The sequence below is a fragment of the Cetorhinus maximus genome, chromosome 2 (assembly GCF_964194155.1).
Source record: "Cetorhinus maximus chromosome 2, sCetMax3.hap1.1, whole genome shotgun sequence".
Classification (NCBI taxonomy): domain Eukaryota; kingdom Metazoa; phylum Chordata; class Chondrichthyes; order Lamniformes; family Cetorhinidae; genus Cetorhinus; species Cetorhinus maximus.
In genome coordinates, this window is record NC_135880.1 from 184,192,886 (window position 1) to 184,214,585 (window position 21,700).

The following is a 21,700-nucleotide window of genomic DNA, read 5'->3' on the forward strand; positions in this document are numbered from 1 at the left end:
CACTCAACGGAGCCTTTCATCCATCTCCAGTAATATCCCTCCTCCTGGACCACTCCCTCTGAGCTCTTACTCTAAACCTTTCCATTGAAAACTGCCGGCCTGAAATCGGACATCTCAATTTCTCTGCTCCTTTCACTTACTCTAACTTATCTCCCTCTGAACTTGCCACACTCCAATCTCTCCTGTCCAACTCTAATATTGTCATCAAATCTACTGACAAGGGCGGTGCAAAATTGTCTAGCGTACTGACCTCTACCTAGCAGAGGCCAAACACCAACTCTCCAACACTTCCTCCTATTTCCTGCTGGATCATGACCCAACCACTGAACATCAGCCATGATATAGGATTGTCACCAATCTCATCTCCTCTGGAGATCTTGTTCCCTCCACAGCCTCCAATCTCATAATCCCCCAAGCCCTAACAGCCCACTTCAACTTCCACCCTAAGATCCACGAAGAGGATTGTCCTGCTAGACCCGTCGTTTCAGCCTGCCCCTGCCCCACTGAACTGATATCTCACTATCTCTTTTCTCCCTTTGTACAGTCTTTTCCCTCCAAATCCATCAATGGCAGTTTTGACAAAAGGTCACTGAAACATTGACTCTGTTTCTTTCTCCACAGATGCAACCTGGCCTGTTGAGTATTGCCAGCATTTTCTGTTTGAATTTTATCACTTGCTTGTTTGGGTATAGAAAGTGTACGGTATGGTGAGAGCTGTAAAGATCAACAATTCAGGGAGGTTATTTTATATAATCACATTTACAATACAGAGGGAACACAGAACAATATGGTGCACTATTTATATACATGTTATTCTCAAACAAAAGGAACTCAAAGGCTAGTTGTGTAATATAACAACAGAGGTATTATAGTTCTGGAGATAAAATGTGCTAAATTGTCCGAACAAAGTGTGTTTGAGATATTCTAACATGCTAATATTCACCAATTAGCAGCCATTGAAGCACTTTGGGAGGACAGGGCCAGACCATAATAGGGGGTCTGGAGTGAGGGAATGTAGACTGAATTAGGTGGCTCTCAATCTACTGCAGTCAGCAATGTACAGGGTCATGTCTTATTGGTCTTTCACCGGTAACAGTAATAAAGGAGTCTGATGCTGACTTACTGACTGAGACCTGTAATCAGGAGCCCCACCTGGCAATGTAAAGCAGGATGGATTTGATTAAATAAATTACTGGAATATCTTGAAACTGGTCCAAGGATTTCTGCTGAAATGTACCCCAATATCCAGAGTTTTTTGTGAGCAAACATTTTGATGGACCATAATCTGTTCCTATTCTGTGCCACTTAATCGGTACCTTTTGCTTTTTCAATAGGAACTGTGAAGGGCTGAATATCCGGTACAGAACGTGTAGCAGTGTGGTAAGTTTTTGACTTTGAAATCCCTCTTTTTTTTAAAGATTTTTTTTCCCTCTGGTGAACCAGGCCATAATGAAAAACACAGTGACCAGCTCTGCGCCGATACATGCAACCTTTAGCTTATGCTCCCCACACAGACTGTGGGGCTCCTGTCAATCAAACCTCCCAAGGGGTTTCAGCAGTGAGATAGACAGGCACTTCTGAAGCTGCTATTCTATCTGACTGTAGTGAAAATGAGCAGAACAAATCAGTAAAAATTCATAACTAGTCACATGCTTTCTGTTTTCATTCAGAGACTCCACCAAGGAGAGTCTAGAGGGAATTTATTTTACTCCCAATATCTACCTCAAAAATAGAAAAAAGTGAAAACATGTATCATCTGATAAAATATTTCTTCATAGAAACCTTCTATTTTGGATTTCCTATTCTTTCCAGCCATTTCAGGGATATCAGTTATGGGGAGGGGCTGTGTGCATTTATAGAGTGTCTCCTTTCACTGTAATGGTAAGTGAAACTTGGAAATCAATACAGAGATATCCAACCCTAAAAACACACACCATCCGCCACATAGTCATTTACTAGAGAGCTTTCTGGGGCTTGGAATGGGTCTAAGGCTGATCTGAGGCTGATCTGTAATGCTGGTTCCTAATCAGATGCTTAATAAGTGACATATGTATTCATTCCTATAGGCTTCCAAAGCTACTGATACGAATGCATAAATGCCTAATACATTCCTTTACCATCTAGAATGGTCATATATTAAAGAGCAGACACAAGAGAGTCATACAATAGGTTATGTGTTAACTGATTAACCAACAGTAATCTCCAAGTTTTGGTGGTCTATTGGTGGGTTGCGGGGGTGGGGGGCTGCGGGAAAGGGTGAAGAAATATTTTGATATTCCTCCTTCTTTAAGAGTACATTAAATATCTACATTCACTGAACTGCTTCATCAATGATCGTTTTGACAGCTATTATTGGCTGGATTTTGGTTGTATTGTGAAAAAGGACAGCTTCATCTAACTAAATATATTTCTATTGTCACATTTATGTTTTATACCATTTTAGCACATTTCCTAGAGATGTCTCAAAACACTTCATAAACATTCAGTTACTCAGGAATATTATATGTTGTTGCACAGTAAAATCTCCCAATGAGCAATGAGAAAACTAAGCAGATAATGGGGTAGAAACTGATTCTCGTTGCAGCTGTTTTTCAGGGTGTAAATTGGGTATGAAGCTGAGTAGTTTGACAGTGGGATGGATTGTGCCCAATCTGTGCCAACGTTGTTCCTGCTGCCAAATTTGTGGTGTTCATTCTTTAGGCATCCTAGACAAGTGCCTAAAACGAGCTTTAGGCTCCTTGAATATGTAAATGAGGGGTCTGCTGCCTGTTAAAGGACCCCTTTATAAATTCATCACCACTGGTATTGTGCCTGGGACTCAGGATTCTACAGTGGATTCTTGACCACCAACCATAGATACAGCACAGAGGAGGCCATTCAGTCCATTGTGCCAACTTTTTGAAAGCGCTCCCTGCTTTCCCCATATCCTGCAAAACTTTGCCTTCAAGTATTTATCCAATTCCCTTTTGAAAGTTGTTATTGAATCTGTTTCCATCACCCTTTCAGGCAGCACATTCCAGATCACAATGCTCACTGTGTTTAAAATAAATAATCTCCTCCTCTCTCCCTCAGGTTCTTTTGCCAATCACCTTATACCTGTGTCTTGAGATTACCAAGCCTTCTGCCAGTGGAAACAATTGCTCCTTACTTACTCCATCAAAACAGTTCAGGATTTTAAACGCATCCATTAAATCTCCACTTAAACTTCTCTGCTCTAAGCCGAACAGCCCTACTTTTCCTATCTCCACATAATTGAAGTCCTACATTTTTAATTGTTTCATTTATTAAAGATTTAATTTTTTTATAAAGAAAAATTAAAATGCCTCAGAAGAAATAAGTATGTCAACATCGTACTACACCAAACCTTTGCTGATAACTGGCTCCTCTTATCAATAAAGGGTGAAATAATTGGTGTAAGTATAAAACAAATTGCCCATTTTATAGTCACACTGGCTTTTCCACTCAGATTTTAACTCACTTAAACTCATTCACTTACGCAGTTAAAATTGGGTCCTTAGTCCCCAGAGTAAAATATATCCCAATGCTTTAAATTTAAGCACACTGTAAATCAGCTTTAAATGGAATATTATTTGTAATTAAACACAATAACAAATAAAAGATTAACTGCCTTACAGCCTGAATGTAATATAAGGTTATACTTCACAATGAGCAAAGTATAATAGAAAAAAACTTCTAAAATTAACATTTTTAAAAGAATAAGTGAATTGTTTTAATGCTGTGCCTGCTCTCTAAATGTTTTTTCTAATTCTTATGGACAGGCAGCTTTCCTGTGGGAAGCTCCAGGTATGGCCGTTGGAATCCCTTGCATCTTTTTGTGTGTTATGTGACCTTTCAGTATGAACTGATACTTACGTAATTACTTATCCATGACAGCTGGGATTGCAGCCGAACTTCCACCAGATGTGAAAGGCTTCTGATCTTTGATAATCTTTATTTAATCTGTGGTTTGTTTAATTGTGGAGTGCACTTGCCTGATAATCAGGGAACTGCTGTTACCCATTCAAACAATGGATGGCTCATTCCTCCCTTACCAGACTGCTAAATGCTAATGGACTCTGGAAAATATAGTTGATGATGCAGAGTCCGCATGTCTTGTAGGTCAGCCTTTAATTTCCATGGCGACTGTTTTATTGCTCTGTTCGAGGTTATTTCCACCAATAAATGCAAGAATTTAGGAACTGAATGCTTTTCCAAGTGGAAGAAACATGCTGTGAGACACTGTCCCCCTGTTGTTACTCTGCAGGGAGAGTTCCAGAGCAATTCTGAGGTCTGTCAGCCCTTGAGTTCAACACTTATATTCTTTATCATCAGAGTTAGAGTTTTAAAAAAATGCTCCCCCCCCCACCCCCACCGCTCCCCATCATTTCCTCCCCTCTTTTTCTGACAGTGCTGATTTGCACTGGACTAAACCTCCCGGTGAATAACTAGTCGGAGTCACTGACTCCTGAAGGTGACTATAGAGGGTGTGTGATAATGGTGTAAACAAGTGACTCCAAGATTGTGGGTTCAATTGCCCCATAGCAAATTATGAAACTAAATCCAATGAAAGCTGATAATTTCTGGTCTTCTCCAGAATGTACATGGAGCATTACAGCAGCTTCCCCATCATGGCTTCACTAATGACCTGTGGCTCAGCCTATATGTGACTCCAATACCAATCTACAGGACATGATTCTAAACATCCTCAGGGAAATCAGAAAGGACTGTAAATGATGCCTTGACACAGTTACCCACATCCCAAGAATGAAAACCCCTTTTTGTTCTTTGTTTCTTTCCTGATGTATGGACTTGAGATTTTTGGAATGCTTGTTATAAACAAACACTTCCTGCTACTGACTCATGGGAAATTCTCACAATAGGGAGCAATTTTTGACTCCTCCAGTTTGTATTTTTATCTTATTGATCTCTGTCCCTTTCTCCATGCCCCACACGGTGTGATTGGCAGAGGCATTGCTGTGAGGAGCAGGGTCACTGGAATATGTGCACAAATTGTGCATTCTTTAAACTGAGCTCAGCTGTAGGAGCTTGAATCCTCAAGCTGAAAATGTCAGGGAAATAAATGTACTGACAGGTCACACTTCAAGGGAAAATTATTTAACAGCAACAGTGGAGAAATGCAGCAATTCCTGATCTAAACAACCACGCCACCAATGGTGACGAAATAGCCATGTTTGGAATTGGAAGCGATTTAATGGTATTGGTAAACAGACCTAGTCACTCTGGAGAAGAAACACAAAGCAAATGGTAGGAACGATGAGGGAAGACTAAAGAAGCTGGAATTGTTCTCCTTAGAGCAGAGAAGTTTAAGAGGAAATTGGATAGCCTTCAAAAGCTTTTGATGAAGCAGATATAGAGTGTCTGCTTCCACTGGCAGGAGGGTCTTAACCAGAGGACATAGTTTTAAGGTGAAAATACCAGAGGCAATGTGAGGAAACTTTTTATACAATATACAGGGAGTTTGTGATCTGGAATGTGCTGCCTAAAAAGGTTGTGCCAACAACTTCAGTAGTAATTTTCAAAAGCAAATTGGGTACAAGTACTTGAAGGGAAAAATTGAAGGGTTTTGATGAAAGAGCAGGGCAGTGGTATTGATTAGATAGCTCTTTCAAAGAGCTGACAAAGGCATGATGGGCCTAATGGCCTCCTTCTGTGCTGTATCATTCTATAAAGCTGAAATAACTGGCCAAAACAACAGTGATCAAGGACGGAGGAAGTCATGTTTAAAGCATACAATGTTTTGCTCACATCACATCTTGAGTATTGTGTCCAATCCTGTGCATTGAGCTATGCCAAATAGACCAGAATTTTACGACCACAGTGTGGGCACGCGGTAGACCCAACCCTTCGTGAAATGGGCTGTGAGGACCTCAGGAGGGCGTTCTGATGTCATCGCACTGCCTCGCTATATTCCGGTTGGCAGGCAAGCGCAGGAATTGGAAGCATGCCTGCTGACAGATAAAGTGCCAATTAAGCCCATTAAATCCCCAATTGACAGCAATTTTGAGTGGCCCGTGTGCTTTTACACTCACCACACAGGCCAATCAGCCAGGCGGCCTTCACATTTTTCATTCACTTTACATCTAGGGTGGGATAAAAGGCCCAAAAGATGTTGGTAAGATGAGGAGTTAGGAGTTTAGCTGTGAGTTGTTTGGTTGTTTTGGATAATTCATGGATTGCTAAACATTTGCAGAGGCTTTCTGCAGAAAGGCTGCTTCAGTGCAGAAACATGTGCAACCATCTGGACAAACATGGGGATTGTGTGCTCAGCTGGAGGGACCTCCTCTGAAGAGGAGAGGGCCAGAAGAGAGAGGGGGCCAGTTGCCCACAGGCACCTTCCCCAGAATCTGCCCTCTGGACTGAGAGGCGCAGTCAGTGGGGTGGAGGCCCAGCAGGCTTTGCAAGGGAGAAGGGTGCAGAAACAGTGCCAGTACCCGGCAGGTAGAGTTATACAGGCAGCAATCCTGCTACCTGGAACTGACCGAGTATCAGTGGTGAAGGAGGCTTCTCCTCTCCAGGGACACTGTCACCTTGATCTGCAAAATGATCGGCCCCAACAAAGTCTCCAACTGTGTAGGTGGCCGCCCTGTGTCAGTGACTCTGAAGGTGACAGTGGCCCTGAACATTTCTGCCTCAGGATCATTGCGGGGTCCGTGGGAGACCTCTGTGGAGTCTCGCAATCCGCTGCCCACAGCTGCATCAAGCTGGTCACTGACGCTCTGCTCCGAAGGGTCAACATCTTCATTCACTTCAGGACAGACGAGGCCAGCCAGGCAGAGCGAGCCAGGGGCTCCGCGGCAATTGCAGGTTTTCCCTGAATTCAGGAAGCCATTGACTGCCGCGTGTGCCCATAAAGGTGCCAGTGGAGGAGCTGGGGGCCTTTGTCAATAGAAAGGGTTTCCACTCTCTGAACATGCAGATTGTGTGTGACCACAAGAGTCAGATACTGCAGGTTTGTGCCAGGTGTCCAGGAAGCTGCCATGATGCCTACATCCTGCGTCACCCTCAGGCGCCAAGCCTGTTCATTGTGCCAGTACGCTGGATGGCTGACTCCTGGGGAACATAGGCTATCCGATGAAAAGGTGGCAGACGACACTGCTCAGACACGCAGGGACTGCAGCCAAGGAGAGCTACAACTGCAGTCATACCTCCACAAGGGCAATCATTGAGAGGGCAACAGGCCTGCTCAAGATGAGGTTTTGCTGCCTGGGCCACTCAGGGGGATCATTGCAATATCCTCTGGAACGTGTCTCCCTGATTTTAGTGGCCGCTGTGCCCTGCTTAATCCGGCTCAATCAAGGGGGGACCCATTGAAGGGTGAAGAGAGGGATGCTGTTCCAGGGGCTGCAGAGGATGATCCCATTGCTGAATCTGAGGAGGATCCTGAAGAGCCCCAGGGTGAAGAGCAAGATCCCGATGTGAGGATGTGTATGGGAGGCAGGGAGCCCAGAGAGGCACTGATTCAGGGGACTTTCAGTTAGGAATCCAAAGCCAGGAGTCAGTGTGATGGTAAGGGAAACGCTACCTCACTGATCGGTGCTGATGAGGCACTCCCGTCACCCTCCACTCAAGTCCCTACCTCTGAAATAAACTCTGCAGCTCATTATATGTGTGACACACGGCTCCCAGGCCTTTTCCCTAACAGTTGCATGAAGCACACTGAGGCTATTTGACATGATGTCACATTTTAACAGTGATTTGTGACATACATGCACCATGACACACGTGTCAATGAGAAATGATTCACCCGTGAAACACCTTATGTGATCAGAGTGGTTTAAATTTCCGTCTCCGAGTGCTATGTCTTGGTTCTCCCCCCTCGCTGGCAGCTGTGCTGGAGGCAGGCAGCTGGTTCTGATGTCCCATCAGCCTTGGTGGTTTTGGCGGCTGTCCTCTGGTTGCCGGAGCCTGTGAGCGCTCTGACTGGATGGGACAGTCCAGCGCCATGACTGGGCACTCCTCAGTCACTGCGTCTCCTCAGGTGCGGTGGTCACTGACAAAGGGGCTGAGGAGCTGCTGCCAACATCAGGAGCACCTGAGAGGAGCCTCCAGATACATGGAGCTGCGGCTCACCTGCCAACATGAGGCTGGTTTGACCCTTCCTGCTCACCAGGGATGGATGGGCAGCTGGCACAGCCATTAGGTGCCTCACCATCTCTCACATTGGCAGTCACCCGCTGAGCTCACTGCCAGTGTGTGGACACGCAGGTCTGAACGAATCCTAGAAACCCCCTGATTGAGTTCCTGCAGCTGCCTCTCCATGAGAGTCGCCGCTCTCTCTATGGAGGAAGCTGTGTGTTCAGATCTCTGGGCTAATGTAATGCTCACACTCTGCATGGACTCCTCCAATACAGAGACCGTGGCACATGGAGCCTCAGGGATCTCTGCCAGATCTTCATGAACATCCCGCTGGACATCCAGCATTTGTCGTCTTACAGACAATTCCAGCGGCTCATAATCTGCTTCAGGTTCAGCATCGTCCTGGTCTCCAGCAATTCTCTGTCCGCAGGCAGCCTGGGGACTTTCTGCCTCCACCAGCTCCTCAAGTGAGTGTGACGTGCCTTTCCCAGTGTGCACTGCCATCCTTCCAGAACACTCATGCCACTGACGTGCCTGTACCTGCGCTGGTGGACGGTGCAGAGGGAGGATGTGACACGGGTGCATCTGGCTGCGGTCATCCTCGGAGGTCAAGGGAGGGTCCTTGGGGTCCTTCTGGGGTCGTGAGGATGCTCCATCTGAGGGAGGGGAAACATGTCAGTCTCGAACAACATTAAGAACTCAGAGTACATGCAGTCTGGTAGCTTTTCAGAATGGACATCTGGCTGAGCAAGGACCTCTGAATGGATGAGCAACGGGGATTAGTGAATTTCACCTGTCAGTCTTACAACCACCGCCCCACATCCCTCATACCCTCCCCAGTCTCTTCCTTGTCCACTGGGTTCTTACCCTCCTCTGAGACCCCTACCTCTCTGGGTTCAGTGGACTGGCTCCATATGCACACGCCACCTTGAGTACTTGCTCCTCTGCCTGATTTAAGATTAGAAGATTAGGGACATCACCACTTGTCCATCCTCACTCCTGTGCATTGTGACTCCTCTTCTCCTGTAACACAAAGCTGCTTTCATTAGTTCCCCTTCCACATGCCAGAATATACCAGCCTGCCCCCCGCCAAACACAGAGGTTCAGGTGCCCATCACATTGTCCCACCTCACCGTTACATAAATGCCAGCCCTCCGGTCTAATCACATCTAGTCTTTCGAGGCTCAGGAATATGTGCCAATTCCCGCTGGGTATTTCACACCCTTGAACACCAATAAAGCGCTGAAACCCACAAAGACATCTCTGCATAGTTCCATTTAGATTCAGTACTCACCCTGACAGAGCGCAGAAGCCATTGCACTCTTCCTGCATTGCATACAGGTCCTATGCACTACATCACCTCTGTTGACGTGACCTGCCACCTCCAGTCAGGCCTTCTTTATCACGTGAGGTGGCCATCTCATGCAGTAAGATATCCCATCGGGCACTGACTGCCTCCAGCAGAATCCACAGGCACTCATCAGCAAAGCAGGAAGCAGACTGGCTCCGGGGATTTCCATCCCGCCTGGCATGGGCTCTGGGTGCGGATGACATTCTGCAGACACAGTGGACCAGCAGAATGACCAAGAAAATTAGCCAGACCCCTGGAAATTCAAAGCAGCTCCCCAGGGTTGCTGAACAATGATTATCAGCCTTTAGGGAGCTCTCTTGAAACCCCCCACTCGCACCCTCGCTCATCCCACTGCCCACCCTCTTCCCACCCCCTCCGGCATTGTTGACCCTGTCTCAGCACGTGTTTAACGCTGGCCGGCAGTTATTTGGACAGTCAGTGAAATTGCTACCGGGAGCTGATGGCGGGCAGGAGAAGATTTCACATCCACTCCTGGCCCTGCTGAATGCACTAACCCGCTGGGCCTAAAATTCAGGCCCAAATGGATTCAAGCCATCGAGCAATGGACAGAACAAGAATTGAACCCTAGTATCAGAAAACCATGTCAGGAGAGAGGACTGCGTTCTTGTGATTTTCACCTTTCACTTGGACCTTTCACCCTCAGAGGATGGGATAGAAAGTTCCATAAAAAGACAAATCTGAATCAAAACTAAAGAGCTTTGCATATACTTTAGGGAACAGTTAAGATTTAAGAATAAATCAGGCATGATGTTCATCTTTACCCTGACTGTGGATATTTTAGGAAGAGGAGATCCAAAACCAACATTGACCTGAACCTGACTTCCAATATGTGTCCAGCTGGAACATTAGTGGAGAGCTGGGGTTAGCGAGCCGGAACACTGGGAGCCGGGAAATCGGGAGTCGGGACATCGGGAGCCGGGACATCGGGAGCCGGGACATCGGGAGCCGGGACATTGGGAGCCGGGACATTGGGAGCCGGGACATGGGGAGCCGGGACATTGGGAGCCGGGACACGGGGAGCCGGGACACCGGGAGCCGGGACACCGGGAGCCGGGTCACCGGGAGCCGGGACACCGGGAGCCGGGACACCGGGAGCCGGGACACCGGGAGCCGGGTCACCGGGAGCCGGGACACCGGGAGCCGGGACACCGGGAGCCGGGTCACCGGGAGCCGGGACATTGGGAGCCAGGACATTGGGAGCTGCAAGCCTGTGCACGACCTTTGATTGAAGATCATAAAGTCCCAGAAATGACAATGGCGAGGGTGTTTTCCCATGATTCAGTTGGAGCGCACTAATTATGTCCAGATGCATTGCACTGTTAGATTGGGAGGGGGAAGGGAGAGCTGATGGTGACCATTTTCCATAAGAACAACCGATCATAAAACCTTCACTTTATACAGGCTGCTGTGATCTGAAGTTCTTCTCTTGACTCCCGGGCACACCAGGCACATTGTGCAATATCTGTCAGAAAATGATTTCTTTGAGTTGGCTTTACATTCGCTATGGCACCAGGCCCCAAGGTGTTAAAAACCAGTATCTCAGGGTCCTCTAGAAAAGAGGTCCTACAGTATCTTGCTTGAGCCTGTTTCCTGCTTGACTCCATACCAGGTGTCTGGATTTTGCTCCTGTACTAGGACTGATGAAGTTATACAACTTGCAGCTTAGGTTACAACAAACTAGTGTCCTACTGCACTCTCAATGTGACTGACTGTTTTCACCTTTCATAAATCTATATTCAGAGCTGGTTAGTCTCCAACTATTTGGCAGCTGTAACGTCTTCTTGAAGATGTTTTGTCAGCTTTGGCTGTTTTCTAGTTTGTCGCGTGTATTGAATTGTGGATCTATTAGTAACAGAACCATAATCATCTGAGATTAAGACGCTGATGCTCGGTTTAACCCTTTAACTTACTGAAGGTTTCAGGGTTAAGGAGTTCTGAGCCTTTCAAGAAATTCATGCACCAAAGTTCTGTGCATGGTTATAATTCCATTTTGTAATATTGCTACCAAGGCATTTTAGGAAGATTATTTCTACGTGTGCGTTAAAGATTTGTGTATCTTGGAAGCTGCAATGGTTCCTAATGGACAGTTTATATTGGATAACCAGACCCAAGTGGAAATGGTTCTTCACTGAGTTGAGGCATCTGTTTCTTGAATCTTTCGGCTCTTTTGCTGCTTGGCACCATTCCTCAGTAAGCTATCCACATCTTCAGCTGGACTGCCGAACAGCTCTTTTGGTTACATTTACACAGCACGTTTAGAAAAATCACTGGTGTGGGACATTTTTCTGGAGGCCTCTCATAGACTGCGGCTTTAGTTTGTTTTGTGGTGCCCTGAGTTATATCGACACTTCTGTTTTGATGCGCACCCAAAATCACTTCTTATGGCTGCAATTATGGCAACATAAATTTAGCTTTCATGGTGCCTCGACAGTATTGTTGGACTCTGAAAAATCTCCCCTTAAAATCTCACAATAGAAAATGTTGATGTCCCCTGGATTAAATCAGTTCCTAACCATGGCAGAAACACCAAATAACCTCCCAAATAATGCAGTGAATATCTTAATGATAAAATGGGAATCTATGCACAATATCTCAACTTGCCACCTGCTGCACAATCAGATATTGTGAAAATATTCAGTTGGATTCCGGTACATGCTTTAGAAGGGTATATGATGCTTTCCAGCCATTTTTAAAAAATAAACAATTTGTAAAACAATTATTAATAACATAAGGTAAAAAGAGCTTCCTGATTTCTTCAAATAAATTATTATTAGATCTAATAAACATTGAATTTCCCATAAACTATGCTGTTTTATTGAATTTTACTTTAATTTAACTATAAAGGTTATTGTGAAGTGTGTTCATGTGATTTTACAAGAATCATAAGCAGTGAATCAGGCGATGTAAGGTTTTTGTTGCTAGCTGCTCATCACTCTATACCTTCAATCAAAACTTCTTAGAAATGCACACATTTCTGTTTCCCAATCAGGTTATGTATTCTTCCCCATTCACTGTCCAACTAAGATCACCCACCTTGTTACAGCACTGACTTGCACTGGAGCTAAGTGGAAGCATCCAGCACCCAGTGACTGCTTAGTCCCTCGAGGCTCCAGTCATGAGGCTCAGAAGAAGAGTCATACAGACATGAAATGTTAACTCTGTTTTTCTCTCTCCACAGATTCTGTCATCCCTGCTGAGTTTTTCCAGCATTTTCTGTTCTTATTTCAGATTTCCATCATCTGCTGTATTTTGCTTTTATAAGAGGCACAGTGGTGTTGTGTTCGCTGGTTTGTTGTGTATTTTATACCTCAGAGCAATGCAGAGATGACACACTGCAGGTTATATGTGTGCAGGAAATTTATTTACAAGAGTTTTAAAATATCTCTGCAGTCACAAAATGTCTGCACTCATCCAACAGCTCTAGCTTCCAATACCTTCTACAGTTTGTTTACTTTTTTCAGAGACCACACCCAGGCTTAAACAATCAAGCACAGTGGACATCAATAGTAAGCAGACTTGCATAATTAAACAATTGAACACTACAGCTGTCTGGTCATCCCTCAAGAGTTTTACCAAGGCTGCTGCCTCTCAGTCACTTATGTGTTTATCGGGGATTCGCACAGTCTGCATTTAACATTTAAATCAATGTTTGCATTGATTTTCATGTATCTCAAGTTGCAACCACTAATTCTCTGATGTAGCATTTATTCATCAATCAGACAACAAGCTATCTTTTACAAACTCCTGGACCTATAACATTCACACAAAACTAACAAGCAAATAAAACAAAAAGCACAATTACAGATTCAGTTGCCATGGTTTCATGGGTTGTCATTCTAGAGCATTTTGAAAGGAATTGATAGAATATATAGAGAGAGAGGGAGAGAACCTTTTCCCACTGGTGGACCGTTTAAGACAAGGAAACATAGCCTTAAATCAGATGCAAGCCATTCAGGGGAGAAATGAGGAATCGCTTCTCTATGTGAAAGGGAGTAAAAGAGTAGAACTCCCCTCATGAAAAACAGTAGATGCTAGATCTATCAATAATTTTACATTTAAGATTGATAGATTTTAGCTAACTGAGGATATTAAGAGATATTCAGCCAAGGTAGGTGAATGGAGTTAAGATCCAGATCAGCCATGATCTCTCTGAATGGTGGAACAGGTTTGAGGGATTGAATGGCCTCCTGCTGTTCCTATATTCCTCTTATGGGTCACATGTGAGCAGTGATCCATAGTTTGGGCACCCCTGGCATGTTGCAGACCAGATATTCAATTTGAATCTGCCATGTAGAGTGAATTTCCCTTCCAATATTTCATCAACATTTGCATTGTCTAAAGTTGCTTCATTCCAAAGAAGCCTCGCTTATCTTCATTCATCCCAAGGAGAGCAATAACGCATTTGTTAAAATGCTAACGTTATTGTCTTCACTTCTGTGCTGCTGGAATTGCTTTGCTCTGCCTCATTTCTGCTCTCGTCCTATGTCGAGGGCAGTAGCTAATACTGCTTCACAGTTCCATTGAGAAGCCCCTTGTCCAAATGGCCATTCTTCTTACGCCATCCCAGGTAACGAAAGTCGATAGATTTTCAAACACAGGAGGCACGCAGTTCACTCTTTGCTTTGTGTTCATAAATCCACACTTCCCAGCCTAATAGCTGGAGTGGAAATCCTAGAAGATTTTCCCGTGTAGCCCACGACCAGTGAGACCAATTGTAGCATATTCACTGCCTCAGCAGCTGAGATCAGCTAACATATTACAAATCAGGTCCAAACGTCTGGGCATCACAATTACCTGCTGATCTTTCGGGGGCCATCCTAAAATGATTTTCTTTATATAAAGTTACAAATGCTTCAGTGTAATAGTTTGCGTAGCACCTCCTGGAATGTAGCCTGTTCCCTGTAGTCACCATGGTAACCACAGCCATGGATATTCAAAGCAGGTTGTTTCAGAGGCTAAACCTTCCTGAAAACTCCCCAATGTAGTGACACCACCCTTTTAAATATAAATAGCTGAAAGGCAACCAAGACTCATTGATTTACATTAAGTCCAGATGGACGCTCTGATTCCTGTTTTAAATGTTCTTGAGTTAGTACCTCCCTCATTTTGTTGAATTTCCACAACCTGAACACAGCAGAAACCTCTGCTCCGAGTTAATCAGTGCTTGACACTGGCAGGGTTCAAATGGTGATAGTGGTATTGAATTTACTGTAATAGTTGATATTAAAATAATTATTTCCAAATGCCAATGAAACATGGCAACTTAAAGTAAACACCTTAAACCCTGAACTTATCAGGATTTGCAATTGTTGCCAAGTCCCAATCATGCAATTGTAAAATTTAACCTTGCCAGAACTTGTATTGGCCATTTTATGGAATCATTATAAAATTAAACTCAACTGTGGCCATTACACAACATTATGAAATTGCTTTAAAATTTGAATTGTAAAATGAAATGTTAAAACCCATGTAACTTGATGTGACCAGATTACACATTTATCCAGTTTCCATGAACTGTGTATTTATGTATCATATAACCATTAATTTGTTGGTGTATATAAGTGATGAGTTTGATTCTTCAGTTGGAGTGAGATTCATATAATACCTGTATTACAGTAGAATTTATGATCAATTCAATGTTTAGTCCACACTGACCAAGATTATTTCATGGCCTTAAGCATGTTCAGAGACCTGGTGGGATGAAGTCATCCGCACTTTCTGTCACCTCTATCTGTGGTGGCCTTTATCTTTAGTTTGCTTTATTATTATTGAGGGTGTTCACTATAATGTTGCAGCAGATCGTGCTACATTCAAAGCTTGGCACTGATGTCAGCATTTACCAGATGTTTGTAGTAACAACATCTGCTGGTTGAGTAGATCAGCCACAAATAGACCAAGACTATGGACGTATAACCTGCAGCCCCAGTGAAGGCGGAGGGAAACATTGCCGAGACTCATCAAGCACTTACTGATTCTTCTCTAGGCCGGAAATAAGAGACAATTTCTCTCTCCTTTCTGTGCCTGGAAATAGTGCAAAATAATTAACAAAAAAACAACATTCTTGGTAACAGTGCAGCATCTCATCCTGCCAACTAGATCCTGCAGTGACTTTAATATGATGCCACTTCAGTTATCAAGGGGGAATATTTGCCCACTTTGACAAAATTTGGCTCTTTGTGCAGAAATAAAAATTTGTGAAGAATCTGTATTTTAGTTAAGTTATATCAAAATAAGCAGAAGATGATGCAGGAAATTATAATCTACCATTTCATTCACTGTGGTAATTGATACTTGCACAGCCACTTCTAACTGAACTCTCCATTTACTTTCTTAAGTATTCGTAAATGCAAAGGGTTAAATTTACTTGTGATTTCTGTCAGATTAATGTAATTTGCAATTACATGTGCTGAGTTCAGTTAAGGGATTTAAGTTAACGCATTCAGAATCATTCTCTTCCTACTTTTTGTCGGTTGATCACTTTGCAGTGAAGTCAAATTTGATAGCTTAATCTGAATCAGTGTCTCTATTTTTCAGAATCACAGAATTTTAACACCACTGAAGGAGGTCTTTGGCCCATCATGTCTGCACCAGCTCTCCAAATGAGCATTATGACCTCCACTACAAACCTTCCTCCAGCCCGAAAAATATCCATTGACCATTACTCTCTGCTTCCTATTTTTCAGCCAATTTTATCTCCGTGTTGCCATTGTCCTATTTATTCCATGAACAATAACTTTTCCCACAAGTCTGTTGTGTGGTGCTGTGTCAAATGCCTTTTGAAAGTCCACATGCACCACGTCAACAGCATTACCCTCATCGACCTTTTCTGTTACCTCTTCAAAAAACTCCAGTAAATTAGTTAAACACGATTTCCCCTTTAGAAATCCATGCTGGCTCTTCCTTATTGACCTATATTTTTCCGTGTGACTACTAATTCTATCCTGAATAATTGTTTCTAGAATCTTGCCCACCACTGAAGTTAAACTGACTGGTCTGTAATTGCTGGGCTTATCCTTACAGCCTTTTTTGAACAAGGCCGTAATGTTTACAATTCTCCAGTCCTCTGGTACCACCCCTGAGTCTAGAGAAGTCTGAAAGATTATGGCCAGTGCCCTTGCAAATTTCTATTCTCACTTCCTTCAATATCCTTGGATGCTTCCTCATTGTCAATTTTGAACCCTTCTATTTCTCTCTCCATCTAGGACTGCCCACCAGAAGCTGGTGACTTTCGTGCTCAGCAATGTTCTGCTCACAATGATGTCAAGTACCAAGGACAGTACTATGAATGGCTTCCTCTTTACAATGACCCTGACAAACCCTGTGCACTGAAGTGTCTGGCAAAGGGTACAGCGTTAGTTGTGGAACTGGCACCTAAAGTACTCGATGGTACACGGTGTTACACAGAGACTCTGCACATGTGCATCAGTGGAAATTGCCAAGTAAGTATTAGAGCCCTGGACTGCAAGCAGAATTATGATGAATAATTGTTCATAATATTCAAAAATACTTTGTGAATTCAATTATTTGATTTTGTCTTCTTCCAGAATCTCCTGAGCTTCTCAGATATAGACACCCATCTATTCACTCACAGATATACACACCTCTCGATGTCATCCACATGCGCACACTCTTTGCATGGTAACATTCAGCTCTGACTATTAGTACATCATTCCTAGATCATGAAGCTCAGAAGGTACCCAGCCTATTCCAAAGTTTCTGCGATACTACTTCTGTTTTTACTAACAGTAACAATTACTACCAATCCCCCTTTCCCTTTATTTAAAATATTAAAATATTGAAATCTTAAAATCCAAATCAAATCTAAGAATGGAGTTAGTAGTTTGAGTTACTGTTTGATTGAGGTCTTGATTTCTTAATTCAATTATTCAATCTAATAGCTTATATCTTTAATGTTACATGATGATAAACTCTACTGGGCCATTTACTCCTCCAATTCTCTCCCTTTTTTCTCCTGTCCTCTCCAAAAATAGTGACTCACCAAACTAACAAAGAGGGAAATTGATAATGTGTTAAGATTAATTTCAGTAAATATTTGGATTTCAACATAAATTAATATCTGGTATTAAGCAACAAACACCCAATGTAGGAAAAGATCCTAAGGCAGTTCACAGTAACATGGGGTTAAACAGATAGTGACAAGTGGCGATCAAAATTGTATTTTGAAGACCATCTTAAAGGAGTGAGGGAATTCCAGATAGTGGGAAATTGGTGAATCAAAGTGTGGACACCAATGCTGAGTTGAAGGAATGGGAGAGTCTGGGAGAGGTTAAAATTCTGGAGGAAGCTACAGAGATGATGGAGGAAGCTCCAAGGCAAGGGCAAGAATTTTAAATTCGAGACATTGGTGGATTGGACGACAAAGTACAGCAACTAAGTCAGGGCTGATTGAATTGTGTTTGGTTTAGGGCCTCAGTTTAATGTCTCGTCTGAAACACAACACTTCCGACAATGTAGCACTCCCTCAGTACTGCAGTGGAGTATTGACCTAGATTTTTGTGCTCAAGTCTCTGAAGTGGGCCTTGAATTCATGGACTAAGGCACCTCACAGTAGCATGGGAAACATTTTCAGAAGTAGCAGAAGTTACACGGCCCAGTAACCCCTGCTGAGAGTGAGTAAGGGTCAGAATCAACTGCTGGGCTGCGCTGAGGGGCTTCTGTGATACAGGTGACATGCCTCATGGCAGAGACCCCCAAGCTTCCCCTGCGGAATACAGGGGCAAAATCCTGCCCCTCCTGCCCCCCCATAATGAAAGTAAAGTCTTTATAAAAGTTTTTCTGACCCAATCGCTCTTGAAATGTGTTGTGCTGGGGGAAAATCCTTTGCCATTTTTCACTGTTTTTAGGCTTTGATGCCATCACTGGTACCCAACGTGTATCTGCTATAGAGGGTCCTGCTGCGTTTGAACAGTGTTTTTGTTGCCTGCTTGATTGGGTAGTTGATAATCTCTCCTGGAAGTTTCTAGAAGCTCCATGGCAAGAAGGTGACCTGGGAAATTTTAACTGGCCATCCATTCAACTTTTACTTGGGTTGGTGGGGGTGAGGGGCAGAAATTGAAGTCTCCCCCTAACTGTGCCTGTCTATCAACACCCTGCTTCCCAGCCCCCTTTGCATCATTCAGAACATTTTTTCTTATTTTCCAATCCTTCTGCAGTTTTTTGTTAACTTTATTATTTTTTTAAAATCATCACACTCTGTCTTTTGGATATTGTGCATTGGACAATGTTGAAGTAAAAATGAGAATGCTTTGTTTAGAAAAGGGTGTTTGACTAATTTAACACTTAATCCTGTAATTGCGGTCAGGCTGCAGGGCACCTCCAGCACACTCATCAATTGGATTCTTAGAATGCAACACTCAGTTCATAGCACCCTCGCCTTTGAATCAGAGGGTTGTGGGTTCATGTCCCACTCCCGGAAACCAAGAACTGTGATTGTACTCGAAAAGAGTTGCAATCTGTGACTGTTGATAACTCGAAAGAGTATCACTCTTACCAATAGCTGTTAAAGTCATTATTTATTCTTAATGCCAAATAAATAAAGTGCTCCTGATTACTAATTATTTGCAGGTTATGTACATAAGTAATAGGAACAGGAGTAGGCCACTTGGCCCCTCGAGCCTGTTCCGTCATTTAATAAGTTCACGGCTGATCTTATTGTGGCCTCAACTCCACTTTCCTGTCTGACCCAAAACCCTCGACTTCGTTGTATACCAAAATCTGTCTAACTCTGTTTTGAACATATTGAACGACCCAGCCTCCACTGCTTTCTGTGGAAGATGACCCTCTGAGAGAAAAAAATTCCTCTTCAACTCCATCTGAAATGGGATGCTCATTATTTTGAATCTGTGTCTCTAATTCTAGATTCCCCCATGAGGGGAAACATCCTCTCAACATCTACCTTGTCAAGCCCACTCAGAATCTTAAGGGCAACATTTTCCCCCCATTGGGGGGGGGGGAATGGTGTGCGGGAGCGGGCGCGGGCAGGCAAGTTCCTGATTGGCGCCCCTGGTTGGGAGCGCAACGCCATTTTACGTGGGTGGGCCAATTAAGGCCCGCCCAGCGTGACGTCCGCTCGGAAGCGCTGAGCGCTCCCTGTGTGGGCGGGGGTGATTCCCTCAGCCAGGAGTGCGCTCTTTCACGCATGCATGCGAAAGAGCACACAGATCCCGCACAGATCCCCCTCAGGGAGATCGGTGGAAGTTTTAAAAATTCCGTGGAAGGGTGGAAAAAATATTCCTGACCTGCCCCCTCATGTGACATGTCAATTTCTTATATTTAAACCTGTTGTGCACATTTTAAATCCCTCATGAAACCTTATCTTGCCCGTGGATGAGGTTTCATGTTTTTTCTGAAGGCCGCCCGGGCTCTTTGCCTGCCCACCAACCTTAGGATTGGACGGGCAGGTCCATTAATTGGTTCAATTACTTTTTTAAAGGGCTTAAGTGGCCATTGACAGTTTGGTGGGTGCGCAGCTGACCCGGCTATGCACCTGCCAAACTGAAAATCTAAATGACATGGTGACGTCAGGACACACGGCTGATGTCATCCCGCGTCATTTTACATGTCGGCAAGCGGGTCCCGCTCCCCCGCTCACTGACCAGAAGATGCAGCCCATATATGTTTCAACATGATCACCTTTCATTTCTTCTAAACTCCAATGAGTATAGGCCCAACCTGTTCAATCTTACCTCATAAAACCCCTTCATCCCAGGTATCAGCCCAGTGGACCTTCTCTACTTTGCCTCCAATGCAAATCTATCCCTCCTTAAGTAAGGTGACCAAAACTGCAGACAGTACTCCAGGTGTGGGCTTACCAATGTACACTTGCAGCAAGACTTCCCTACATTTATACTCCATACCCCTTGCAATAAAGGCTGACATCTTCTTTGCCTCTTTAATTCTTTGCTATACCTGCATGCTGACTTTTTGTGATTCATGTACAAAGAGACCCAGTTTTCCCTGCACTCTCCCCATTGAAATAATATTCTACTTTTCTATTCTTCCTGGACAGCCTCCCATTTTCCCACATTATTCTCCATAAAGTTAACTAGTTTATCCATTTGAGGGAAATGTCTAGCCGTTATTCTAGGATGTGCACATATTGCTGGGATGTCATGTTGGCCTAAGTAACTGTAAAAGTGACTGCATTTAGCAGCGCAGATGGAACATATCAAACCGTACTAACTCTCTCCTACACAATGTTGTTTTTGGCAGGTTGTTGGCTGTGATCACAAGCTGGGAAGCAATGCCAAGGAAGATAACTGCGGAGTCTGCAGTGGGAACGGTTCCACATGCAGACTCGTACGAGGACAACACAAATCTCAAGGATCATCAAACAAATGTAAGCATTGCTAGTAAAATTATCTCCCTGAATACCAGGAGTCAAATAATATCTGTTGACTGGGCTTGCAATGGGATTCAGTTGGTTAGAGCTCTGATAGCCAGCTGGTAAAGGATAGAACTGGAGCCTAGTCTTAATGAGTTTACAAGCTTCTATTACAGAGACACATGTTATATAACATCTACTTCAAACCCAAAAACCCCTCTTTCAGCCTGCTCCAATGTGCATGAGAACGGCTGAGTCCCCAATTAATACACATCACCTGAATACAATTTGCCCCAGATTGATCTACAATTAACACAGATTTCTAGGATTGCTGTGTTATCACAGACTGTTGGGGGAAAAACTCTTAGCAGAGAACAGCACCTTGTTTATCAGGTCCATGGTAACAGCAATAAAAAGATCTCCATAGAACCATAGAAACGTTACAGCACAGAAGGAGGCCATTCGGCGCATCTTGTCCATGCCAGCCCGAGGACACCCAAGTGCCCTTTCTAATCCCACCTTCCTGCACCCGCCCCATAGCCCTGCAGCTTACAGCACTTAAAGGTGCAGATCCAGGTACTTTTTAAAAGATTTTACACCTCAATCAAGTCACCTCTCAACTTTCTTTGTTCTAAGGAAAATAACCCCAACCTATCCAATCTCTCGTCGTAGCTACACTTTTCTAACCTTGGCAACATTCTTGTAAACCTCCTCTGCACTCTCTCCAGAGTTATTACGTCCTTCCTGTAATGTAGTGACCAGAACTGCACACAATACTCCAGTTGTGGCCTCACCGGTGTTTTATACAATTCCAACATTATATCCCTACTTTTATATTCTATTCCTCTGCCAATGAAGGAGAGCATTCCATATGCCTTCTTTACAAC

At 43.9% G+C, this 21,700-nt stretch overlaps 1 protein-coding gene across 2 annotated transcripts in view; it reads left to right on the forward strand.

The window, feature by feature from the left end:
• Nucleotides 1-21,700, forward strand: part of LOC144668435 (ADAMTS-like protein 1) — a 746,250-nt gene that overhangs the window by 324,665 nt on the left and 399,885 nt on the right. For both annotated transcript variants that reach the window (XM_078530487.1, XM_078530496.1), the window contains 3 exons: nt 1,335-1,380; nt 16,672-16,908; nt 20,702-20,828. In XM_078530487.1, the coding sequence (XP_078386613.1) occupies nt 1,335-1,380; nt 16,672-16,908; nt 20,702-20,828 (410 nt within the window). The remainder of the gene's footprint in view (nt 1-1,334; nt 1,381-16,671; nt 16,909-20,701; nt 20,829-21,700) is intronic.